The 11,706-nt window shown below is 43.6% G+C and overlaps 2 protein-coding genes across 2 annotated transcripts; both read left to right on the top strand.

Annotated features, from left to right (window-relative positions):
• Positions 1 to 551: 551 nt before the first annotated feature.
• LOC141005409 (P2Y purinoceptor 14-like) lies at positions 552 to 2,566 on the top strand. The gene is made up of 3 exons (XM_073477260.1): positions 552 to 701; positions 896 to 1,155; positions 1,978 to 2,566. The coding sequence occupies exons 1-3, from the start codon at positions 552 to 554 to the stop codon at positions 2,564 to 2,566; spliced, it is 999 nt and encodes a 332-aa protein (XP_073333361.1).
• Positions 2,567 to 5,479: 2,913 nt separating this feature from the next.
• LOC141005372 (P2Y purinoceptor 14-like) lies at positions 5,480 to 9,485 on the top strand. Its single transcript, XM_073477214.1, has 3 exons — positions 5,480 to 5,605; positions 5,788 to 6,038; positions 8,897 to 9,485. Exons 1-3 carry the CDS (start codon positions 5,480 to 5,482, stop codon positions 9,483 to 9,485), a joined length of 966 nt encoding a protein of 321 aa, XP_073333315.1.
• Positions 9,486 to 11,706: the final 2,221 nt, after the last annotated feature.

The following is an 11,706-nucleotide window of genomic DNA, read 5'->3' as shown; positions in this document are numbered from 1 at the left end:
TTGTCAGTGGTAACTGTGGCCTGTTCATTTGAACTAGACAGGAAGACAAAGTTGCATCTCAACAGCATTGCGTGAGCATGTGTGTGGTTTTGAGTCTATAGAGATGACGTGCAGACAGACAAGACACCATAACCATAAGTTATTTTGCTGCCATTCTTCCGCTGTATACGCAGTGTAGAAGGAAGCAGTCCAGTGAGCAGTCTCTCTATCAGACCTCCTCAGACACACAGGTAAACACTGCAGGTATTTCATCATCTTTTTTTTTTTTACACTTCTACGGCTTTGAAGACAACATTTTAATATCCAAAAATCTATATCTAAAAATCTAAAGTCTATATTTGACAATTGAGTGGGATGTATGTTAGAGCTGATGGCAATTTGAAACCATCCAGTGGTTCCTCTGAGCGTTATATCTTGATCTTTTGGTCATGGTCACATGTTATGAATGATTTATTCTGCTGTTTGGAAAAGCATTTCTGTTGCAGATGGTGTGTTTTGTGTATAAGCTGTTCTGTAATTTGGGTTCATCTTGTTTAGATCAACCAGAAAAGATGAGTGACCAAGGATTTTTAGAAATTACTTCATCTGTCAACCAGTCGTCAGTTACAAACCAGACTGCAGTCGACGATTTGACTCGCTGTGATGAGGTCGACACCTCTGCACACCCCTTCTTCATGGCAGTCTACAGTCTGGTGTTTCTGGTGAGTTATAAAAGTTCTGATGGCTGACTCTGGACTTTGAGGAAAGGAAGTGACTTATGTAAAATATCTTTGCTATTAAACTAAAAAGAAACATAATATCTTCTGTCCATCGGGTTAAATACTTTGTTCAGCTAAAACTTTTGACTGTAACTGTGGTAAATTGTTGCCATGCTGCTCACCTGGTTTCTGTGCAGGTCGGTGTCTCCCTCAATGGCTTCATCATCAAGTTTTACTTCTGCCGAGCTCAGCGTCAGGCATCCAGCAGCATTACAGTTTACCTGAAGAACTTGGCAGCCGCTGACTTCCTGCTCTGCCTCTGTCTCCCCATCCGCATCACAAAATACGTTAGCAACACCCACACCACCCGCCTGGTCTTCTGCAACTTTGGCTTCTCTGCCTTCTTCCTCAACATGTACGCCAGCATCCTGTTCATGGGATACATCGCTGCTAACAGGTAGGCCAGGTTGGCAATGTGGCATTGTGTGTAAACAGAGTGACCTGGCTTTGGCCATGATCCTCTTCACTGAAGTTTGTACAAAAACGTTGGGATGCTGCGTAAAACATGAATAAAATATAATATGATCATTTGCAAATCCTTTTGGGCATAGACTCAATTGAACACAGTGAAAAAAATATTTATTATTTAAAGTTTTACCTCATTTTTTGTAAATACATGCTTATTCTGAATTAAGGACGTTCTACCAGAAATGTACATTTCCACTAAAAAGGTTTTTAATCTAATCTAATATTCTCCTCCAATCAAATCATGTAGTTCAATGACAGACCTTATACAGAGTCTATTAATGTCACTTCCTGTGAGTTATAACCTCAGAGGTGCATGGCACAATTTTTAGTCAGTCATTTTTAAGGTGTTCAAAACATTTTTTTTTTTTTTTTTTGCGGACGCCCATGCCGCTCCTCCACAAATACCACCCTGGGTGGCTACCTATATTGCCTATATGAGGAAGCACCCCTGGCTATGATGGTAATGAAAAGGACACCATTGCTATTTTTAAATATCCACCATATTACTGCCAAACCCTACTACTGGGTTTTGTCAACATACAGAAAACAATAAACCTAATTTTAAAGTAGCATTTTATTTTTAGAGAAGAGAAAAAGTGCTATCATGACTGCACCGAGCATATCATGTACTTAAATTCTCATCAAACTTCCAATTGAGAGGAGCAGCAGGTAAACTTTAAACTGCTGAACTTTAAACTGTGACTGTAATTTATTAAAGTTATGCGCTGACGCCTGCTCCTCCTCGCTCCAGGTATCTGAAAATCGTCCATGGAACTGCAGCACCTCACATCCTGCAGACGGTGAGGGCTGCCCATATCATCTCCACTGTCAGCTGGGTTTTCCTCCTGGCCCTGACGAGCACCTACATCATCATGTTATTCCACAGCCTAAAACACTTGACCTCTGTCCGTATGAGCTGTAAAGCCCTTCACAGTGACCAGCTTGCTGTGCTCTACAAAATCATACACACTTTCTCCACTGTCAGCTTCCTGTTTGTCCTTGTCTCCTTGATCTTCTTCTATTATAACACCTCACGCAGGGTGTCAGAGGCGCGGAAGAGGCAGCCGACATCCTCCAGCTCCAAGAAGCTTGAAAAGTCACACAGAAACATGTTGGTGTTGGTCTGTGTCTTCTGCTTTTGCTTCGTCCCCTTCCACTTGTTTCGCCTCTCCGACATATTCCTTTGGAAGAATTGTTCTATGAGGATGGTTTCTTATTACCTGATGGAGGTGACCGTCATGGTTTCAACTCTCAACGTCTGCCTGGACCCGCTCATCTACTTCATCTTCTGCAAGTCGTTCAGGGCCCGGGTTAGCCGGAGAGTGGTGGCTAGAAACTGATAATGACTGTACATAAAATGCACATTAAAGGGGCTCTGTGCAGCTTTGTGTTGTGCTGGGAGCCAGTCGTTTATATTAGCGGACTCCAGTCCTAAATGTTAGTTCTGTTAGTGGAGCAGAGAGAGGCACTGAGACAAAACACTCAAGAACGTGCATAAAGTCAATACTTTGGACTGTCGTGGAAATCTGACCCGAGTCTTTCACAAAGAAATCTACAGTCCAGCAGCATTCAACAACTTCAACAAAACATCCACAGACTTGTACAGTCAACTGAGCGAGACGCAGAAAGTCTCTTTTTTCACGTCACGTTACAATCTGCTCACATGTGACCAGTAGAAAAGTGATTGATACATGTAAATTGATACAAATCGTTACACAGGGCCCCTTTAACTGCTTTTTGTGTAACAATTATCATAAACAGCTGAAAATATTAATATTATGTAATAATTGCAAATATGGTCAAATCTTTACGAACAAAATAGTGATGTAAAACATAAAATCTGCCCATTGTAGAAGCATGGATGTATTACTGGGACCTGGATACGGCAGTGCAGCTCAGGGTTGCCTACAATTTTGCCCAGTGGCCACTCCCAGTTTTCCCCAAAGATCACCATTATAAAAGATATGTCTGTAAAATGGCAAACACAGTCAATTATGACTCTTTCTGCTTTGGTCATTGGCCATTTGGTCCAATAAAATTTAGAAAGTCTAGAAGAGCCACAAGATTAAATCATTTAATGTCTATTCAAGTTAGCTGGTCGCTAAACAAGAAGTTTGAGACTTTACAAGTTTAGAGACTTTCAGCCGAAGTCGCTCTATGGGCCCCACGACGAAGATTGGGGTATTTTTTACTGAGCAGCTTTCATAGGAGTATTCAGATTTTAATTGCTAGATCCATGGGCCCACTAAATATGTGCAGCCGGTTTCCCCCATGTAACAAGTTACAACTCTGCCCATAGACTTTACATTATGATGATGATACAGATTTTTAAATTCATTTTCACAGCTCAAGGAAAATGTGAAACCTCCATGGATCTAAAATTCATAACAGAAATAGACATAACTGAACTTGTTTGCATTTCAAGGTGTCCTGTTAACAGTTTTACAAGCGTCATTTTATAATTGCGCTCCATGAAGAAAATGTTTTTCAGGCTGCAAGACTGTGAGCGGCCACTGGGCAAAACCGTAAGAAAGGATGAGTTGTGCTGCCATATCCGGGTGTATAATACATACATGGTATTTGGTCACAAAGTTTTCATTACGATCCATCCAAAAATATTTTGAGAGATGTCACCAGAACCTTTGTAGTGTCAGAGTCACGATGGAGACGGAAGAGAAATCAGGGGATCACAGAAGTCATTGGAACTCATCATCTAAGAACCAGCAATGTCAAATGTGCTGATCCATCGAGTAGATGTTGAGATATTTCACTGTGTAAGTGGAAACACTGACCTTCAGGTGGTAGTACAGGAACGGTCTGAACTAATATCTGAACAAAACTTCATGGTCCAGCAGTTATTGAAACTTTTCAGTCTGGATCAAACGTGGTGGAGCACCTGACTAACACATATTATCTAATATTATGCTGTACCAGCCATGTATACATTTCTGCAAACTGTGAATAGGTTCAGATTTCAGAATATCCAGCAGAATTTGTGGTGAGAAAAACAGATATTTTTAGGAAGATATTGGGACACTTTCCGGCCATGTTTTTGGCAACAAAATCGGATATTTTTAACAAGAAGTTGGGACACTTTCCAGCCATGTTTGTGGCAACAAAACTGGATATATTTAAAAAAGATGGCACATTTTCCAGCCTTTTCTGTGGCCACAGAACAAAATATTTTTGACGAGGCATGCTGAGACATTAAAATATTTTCAGCCGTGTTTGGGTCAACAAATATGGCCGTGTTGGTGTTGGTCCTACAACATCAATATTAATGGTGCTCCAGGACCATTGTTGTCAGTGACCACTCACATTTTGGTGATGCCAAAGCTTTGCAACTCAGGAAAAAGACTTGACAAATGCGATCAGTGGAGAAGTCAACTGAGTCAAAGAATAATTAGTCAGCAATTTGTTTTGCACAGGACACAAACCACAAAAGTCCTGAGCTTGGCTTATTTATCCACGATGACCTGGTCCCCATGTGGACTTTTTGGTTGGTTGCAATTATCCTGGAGCAAGATTAAATATGTTATAGGAAATACACCAATACTGGAGGGATTATACCCTGTGTTGCATCAGTACTGTTGGCTCGGAGAGGACGTCCAGAAATGGGTCAATACGTGATAGAAATGGATGCTGTTGGTATAAACCAAGAAACAGGCTGACATTGTGGACAGCACAGCCAGGAAGGGTTGTCAGTGGTAACTGTGGCCTGTTCATTAGAACTAGACAGGAAGACAAAGTTGCATCTCAACAGCAGTGTGTGAGCATGTGTGTGGTTTTGAGTCTATAGAGATGACGTGCAGACAGACAAGACACCATAACCGTAAGTCATTTTGCTGCCATTCTTCCGCTGTATACGCAGTGTAGAAGGAAGCAGTCCAGTGAACAGACCTCCTCAGACACACAGGTAAACAGATATTTCATCTTCTTTTTTTTTTACACTTCAACAGCTTTGAAGACAACATTTTAATATCCAAAAATCTATATCTAAAAATTTAAAGTCTATATTTGACAATTGAATGGGATCAATGTTAGAGTTGATGGTAATTTGAAACCATCCAGTGGTTCCTCTGAGCGTTATATCTTGATCTTTTGGTCATGATCACATGTTATGAAAGATTTATTCTGCTGTTTGGAAAAGCATTTCTGTTGCAGATGGTGTGTTTTGTGTATAAGCTGTTCTGTAATTTGGGTTCATCTTGTTTAGATCAACCAGAAAAATGAGTGACCAAGGATTTTTAGAAATGACTTCATCTGTCAACCAGTCGTCAGTTACAAACCAGACTGCAGTCGACGATTTGACTCGCTGTGATGAGGTCGACACCTCTGCACACCCCTTCTTCATGGCAGTCTACAGTCTGGTGTTTCTGGTGAGTTTTAAAAGTTCTGATGGCTGACTCTGGACTTTGAGGGAAGGAAGTGACTTATGTAAAATATCTTTGCTATTAAATTAAAAAGAAATATAATATCTTCTGTCCATCAGGTTAAATCCTTTGTTCAGCTAAAACTTTTGACTGTAACTGTGGTAAATTGTTGCCATGTTTCTGTGCAGGTCGGTTTATCCCTCAATGGCTTCATCATCAAGTTTTACTTCTGCCGAGCTCAGCGTCAGGCATCCAGCAGCATTACAGTTTACCTGAAGAACTTGGCAGCCGCTGACTTCCTGCTCTGCCTCTGTCTCCCCATCCGCCTCACAAAATACGTTAGCACCACCCGGCTGGTCTTCTGCAAATTTGGCTTCTCTGCCTTCTTCCTCAACATGTACGCCAGCATCCTGTTCATGGGATACATCGCTGCTAACAGGTAGGCCAGGTTGGCAATGTGGCACTGTGTGTAAACAGAGAGACCTGGCTTTGGCCATGATCCTCTTCACTGAAGTTTGTACAAAAACGTTGGGATGCTGCGTAAAACATGAATAAAATATAATGTGTACATTTGCAAATCCTTTTGGGCATATACTCAATTGAACACAGTTAAAAAACTATTTATTATTTAAAGTTTTACCTCATTTTTGTAAATACATGCTTATTCTGAATTAAGGACGTTCTACCAGAAATGTACATTTCCACTAAAAAGTATGAGGTGTGTGCGTCCTGGCAGGGGGGAGAACACATCAGCGGGTTATCTGTGTTGCCCCTCCCCTGTCAGAATGCACAACCTCATAGTCGACGTCGCCCACCCGCCGTGTGACCATGAAGGGTCCCTGCCACTTGGCGAGTAATTTGGAACTGGATGACAGGAGTAATACAAGCACTTTATCTCCCGGAGCAAATTGTCTTAATCTAGTTCCTCTGTTGTACAGGCGCTGTTGACGCTCCTGGGCCTTAAGCAAATTCTCCCGTGATAGCTGCCCTAGTGTGTAGAGTTTTGCTCTAAGGTCCAGGACGTACTGGACTTCATTTTTACTTGGGCTCGGCCCTTCCTCCCAGCTTTACTTAACCAGGTCCAGAGCCCCCCGCAGTGTCCTGCCAAACAGCAGTTCAAAGGGGGAAAATCTCGTGGAGGCCTGGGGTACCTCCTGCATTGCAAACAACAGAGGATCTCGCCACCTATCCCAATTGCAGTCGTCCTCGTCCACAAACTTACGGATCATGGACTTCAAAGTTTTATTGAGACGCTCGACGAGACCGTCGGTCTGCGGGTGATTTACGCTAGTCCGAATTGACTTGATGCCCAATAACCCCAAAAGTTCCCGTTGTGTACGTGACATAAACGAGGTGCCCTTGTCTGTTAGGATCTCTTTCGGGATCCCAACTTGGGAGATGACCTGAAATAGTGCCTGTGCCACACTCTTTGCAGAGATAGTGCGCAGGGGCACTGCTTCGGGATATTGTGTTGCGTAGTCCACGAGGACTAACACAAAACAATACCTCCGTGCGCACTGGTGAAACGGCATGATGAGGTCCATACCAATCTGCTCAAATGGGACCTCCATGAGAGGTAATGGCGCAAAGGCGCTCTTGGGATGGCCGGCTGGTTAACCAGATGGCATTCAGGGCAAGATGCACACCAGCGGTGTACATCTCCCCAAATGCCGGGCCAATAGAAACGGTCCGTTATCCGGTCTAGTGTTTTGTCACCCCCCCATGTGCCCAGCCATTGGGTTATAATGAGCCACCTAGAAAAACAGTTTCCCGGTGGCTTTTTGGCACCAGCAACTGGGTAATTTATTTTCCTGTCTGAGTGTCGCGACTCACTCTATACAATCGGTCCCTAATCAATGAAGAGTGTGGCTATGTCTGCATGGTGTCAGGGCGCACCAAATGACCATCAATTTTTATCACTTGGTCCAAGACAAAGCGTAGAGTATCATCACGAGATTGTTCGAGTGGAAAATCTTCCATGGATTGTAGCAAGGGAACCTGCGGAGCCTCCTGCGAAGGCCCCGCCGGTTCCTCCTCCCCATCTGCAGCGTCGGACAACCTCGCATCACCACTGAGCACCGCACACATATCCCATGTCCCTACCGGTCATGAATACACCCCCACACATTGCCCCACTAACTTATTAAACCCAGGCCAATCCGTGCCCAAAATTAGGGGGTGCACCAGGCAGGAGCCAACTGCAGCCTTAACACTATGCTTTTTCCCTCCATGTCTAATTTCCACTGGCACCACAGGGTAGCTGTGAACATCCCCATGTACACACCTGATATCCACCAAGGATGCCTCCACCAAAGCCCTGGGTTGAACCAGGTTCAGGTGGATCAGGTCCGGACCGGGGGAGGGTGTAGGAGGGCCAGCGACCTGGATCACCTGGCCGACCTCCATAAGCGGGCACTCCCAACCCTTGCGGTTGACCGCGAGGTGATCCTCCACGAGGTCAACTGCATCCGCCAGGTCCGGCGGTCGGTGGCACCGCACCCACTCTGACGTCCCCGTCGGGAGTCCCTCCACAAACTGCTCCAGCACGAGCTGCTTGAGGATCCGCTCCTCCCAAGCCGACTCCCCCGGCTGCAGCCACCTGGTAGCGGCGTCCTTCAGCTGCTGGGCAAACACGAAGGGATGGCCAGCAGACCCCAACGGGATGGTCTGGACACCAATGTCTTTGGCTCGCAGCTGTCTCTCTGGGCTATGCAGAGGCAGGCAAAGTGTCTGCAGTGAAGGCTGACCCTCCATACACACCCAGCTAAAACAACTCGGTTTATACCAAGGCAGCATTTGCCACCGGGCTGCTCATGGAGGTGCAACCTGCCCTTCGGACATCCAGCCCATCTGCTCTGTCAAACCCTAGGTGGTCCTAGCTTGCATGATGCACTGGGCGAACAGTCATTTTTAAGTTGTTCAAAAATTTTTTGCGGCCGCTCATGCTGCTCCTCCACAAATGCCGCCCTGGGTGGCTGCCCATATTGCCTATATGAGGAACCACTCCTGGCTATAATGGTAATGAAAAGGACACTGTTGCTATTTTTAAATATCCTGAGACACCATATTACTGCCCAACCCTAATAATGGGTTTGTCAACATCCAGAAAATAAAAAAACCTAATGGATTTTAAAGTAGCATTTTTTTTAGAGAAGAGAAAAAGTGCTATCATGTTCTTAAATTCTCATCAAACTTCCAATTGAGAGGAGCAGCAGGTAAACTTTAAACTGCTGAACTTTAAACTGCGACTGTAATTCATTAAAGTTATGTACTGACGCCTGCTCCTCCTCGCTCCAGGTATCTGAAGATCGTCCATGGAACTGCAGCACCTCACATCCTGCAGACGGTGAGGGCTGCCCATATCATCTCCACTGTCTCCTGGGTTTTCCTCCTGACCCCGACGAGCACCTACATCATCATGTTATTCCACAGCCTAAAAAACGTGACCGCTGTCCCAATGAGTTGTGAAGCCCTTCACAGTGACCAGCTTGCTGTACTCTACAAAATCGTACACACTTTCTCCACTGTCAGCTTCCTGTTTGTCCTTGTCTCCTTGATCTTCTTCTATTATAACACCTCACGCAGGGTGTCAGAGGTGCGGAAGAGGCAGCCGACATCCTCCAGCTCCAAGAAGCTTGCAAAGTCACACAGAAACATGTTGGTGTTGGTCTGTGTCTTCTGCTTTTGCTTCGTCCCCTTCCACTTGTTTCGCCTCACCGACATATTCCTTTGGAAGAATTGTTCTATGAGGATGGTTTCTTATTACCTGATGGAGGTGACCGTCATGGTTTCAACTCTCAACGTCTGCCTGGACCCGCTCATCTACTTCATCTTCTGCAAGTCGTTCAGGGCCCAGTTTAACCAGAGAGTGGTGGCTAGAAACTGATAATGACTGTACATAAAATGCACATTAGAGGGGCTCTGTGCAGCTTTGTGTTGTGCTGGGAGCCAGTCGTTTATGTTAGCAGACTCCAGTCCTAAATGTTAGTTCTGTTAGTGGAGCAGAGAGAGGCACTGAGACAAAACACTCGAGAACGTGCACAAAGTCAATACTTTGGACTGTCGTGGAAATCTGACCCGAGTCTTTCACAAAGAAATCTACAGTACAGCAGCATTCAACAACTTCAACAAAACATCCACAGACTTGTACAGTCAACTGAGCGAGATGCAGAAAGTCTCATTTTTCACGTCACATTACAATCTGCTCACATGTGACCAGTAAAAAAGTGATTGATACATGTAAATTGATACAAATCGTTACACAGGGCCCCTTTAACTGCTTTCTGTGTAACAATTATCATAAACAGCTGAAAATATGATTGCACAATATGTAATAATTGCAAATATGGTCAAATCTTTACGAACAAAATAGTGATGTAAAACATAAAATCTGCCCATTGTAGAAGCATGGATGTATTACTGGGACCTGGATACGGCAGTGCAGCTCAGCGCTGCCTACAATTTTGCCCAGTGGCCACTCCCAGTTTTCCCCAAAGATCACCATTATAAAAGATGTGTCTGTAAAATGGCAAACATGGTCTTTCTATTTTGGTCATTGGCCATTTGATCCAATAAAATTTGGAAAGTCTAGAAGAGCCACAAGATTAAATCATTTAATGTCTATTCAAGTTAGCTGGTCGCTAAACAAGAAGTTTGAGACTTTACAAGTTTAAGTCGCTCTAGATCGGGATATTTTTATACCCAGGTAGTCGAGTTTTTTTTCTTTGGCTTCATGTGCCACTGAGCAGCTTTCATGGGAGTATTCAGATTTTAATTGCTAGATCCATGGGCCCAATAAACCCGACTGCACATATTGTGTGCAGTCGGGTTTCCCCCATGTAACAAGTTACAACTCTGCCCATAGACTTTACATTATGATGATGATACAGATTTTTAAATTCATTTTCACAGCTCAAGGAAAATGTGAAACCTCCATGGATCTAAAATGCATAACAGAAAGAGTCATAACTGAACTTGTTTGCATTTCAAGGTGTCCTGTTAACAGTTTTACAAGCGTCATTTTATAATTGCGCACCATGAGGAAATCGTTTTTCAGGCTGCAAGACTGTGAGCGGCCACTGGGCAAAACCGTAAGAAAGGATGAGTTGTGCTGCCATATCCGGGTGTATAATACATACATGGTATTTGGTCACAAAGTTTTCATTACGATCCATCCAAAAATATTTTGAGAGATGTCACCAGAACCTTTGTAGTGTCAGAGTCACGATGGAGACAGAAGAGAAATCAGGGGATCACAGAAGTCATTGGAACTCATCATCTAAGAACCAGCAATGTCAAATGTGCTGATCCATCGAGTAGATGTTGAGATATTTCACTGTGTAAGTGGAAACACTGACCTTCAGGTGGTAGTACAGGAACGGTCTGAACTAATCTCTGAACAAAACTTCATGGTCCAGCAGTTGTTGAAACTTTTCAGTCTGGATCAAACGTGGTGGACCACCTGACTAACACATATTATCTAATATTATGCTGTACCAGCCATGTATACATTTCTGCAAACTGTGAATAGGTTCAGATTTCAGAATATCCAGCAGAATTTGTGGTGAGAAAAACAGATATTTTTAGGAAGATATTGGGACACTTTCCGGCCATGTTTTTGGCAACAAAATCGGATATTTTTAACAAGAAGTTGGGACACTGTGGCAACAAAACTGGATATATTTAAAGAGATGGCACATTTTCCAGCCTTTTCTGTGGCCACAGAACAAAATATTTTTGATGAGGCGTGCTGAGACATTAAAATATTTTCAGCCGTGTTTGGGTCAACAAATATGGCCGTGTTGGTGTTGGTCCTACAACATCAATATTAATGGTGCTCCAGGACCATTGTTGTCAGTGACCACTCACATTTTGGTGATGCCAAAGCTTTGCAACTCAGGAAAAAGACTTGACAAATGCGATCAGTGGAGAAGGAAAATATAAGTCAACTGAGTCAAAGAATAATTAGTCAGCAATTTGTTTTGCACAGGACACAAACCACAAAAGTCCTGAGCTTGGCTTATTTATCCACGATGACCTGGTCCCCATGTGGACTTTTTGGTTGGTTGCAATTATCCTGGAGCAAGATTAAATATGTTATAGGAAAT

This window comes from Pagrus major, chromosome 1, assembly GCF_040436345.1.
Source record: "Pagrus major chromosome 1, Pma_NU_1.0".
Lineage (NCBI taxonomy): Eukaryota > Metazoa > Chordata > Actinopteri > Spariformes > Sparidae > Pagrus > Pagrus major.
The sequence above is the reverse complement of the archived record's forward strand: the minus strand, read 5'-3'. Positions and strand labels throughout refer to the sequence as shown.

Bases quoted from the DNA above. Each gene is read 5' to 3' on its own strand.
- LOC141005409 (XM_073477260.1), top strand. From the start codon at position 552: ATGAGTGACCAAGGATTTTTAGAAATTACTTCATCTGTCAACCAGTCG. The intron at 702-895 runs GTGAGTTATAAA...GTTTCTGTGCAG, and splicing joins TCTACAGTCTGGTGTTTCTG to GTCGGTGTCTCCCTCAATGG. The intron at 1,156-1,977 runs GTAGGCCAGGTT...TCCTCGCTCCAG, and splicing joins GGATACATCGCTGCTAACAG to GTATCTGAAAATCGTCCATG.
- LOC141005372 (XM_073477214.1), top strand. From the start codon at position 5,480: ATGACTTCATCTGTCAACCAGTCGTCAGTTACAAACCAGACTGCAGTC. The intron at 5,606-5,787 runs GTGAGTTTTAAA...GTTTCTGTGCAG, and splicing joins TCTACAGTCTGGTGTTTCTG to GTCGGTTTATCCCTCAATGG. The intron at 6,039-8,896 runs GTAGGCCAGGTT...TCCTCGCTCCAG, and splicing joins GGATACATCGCTGCTAACAG to GTATCTGAAGATCGTCCATG.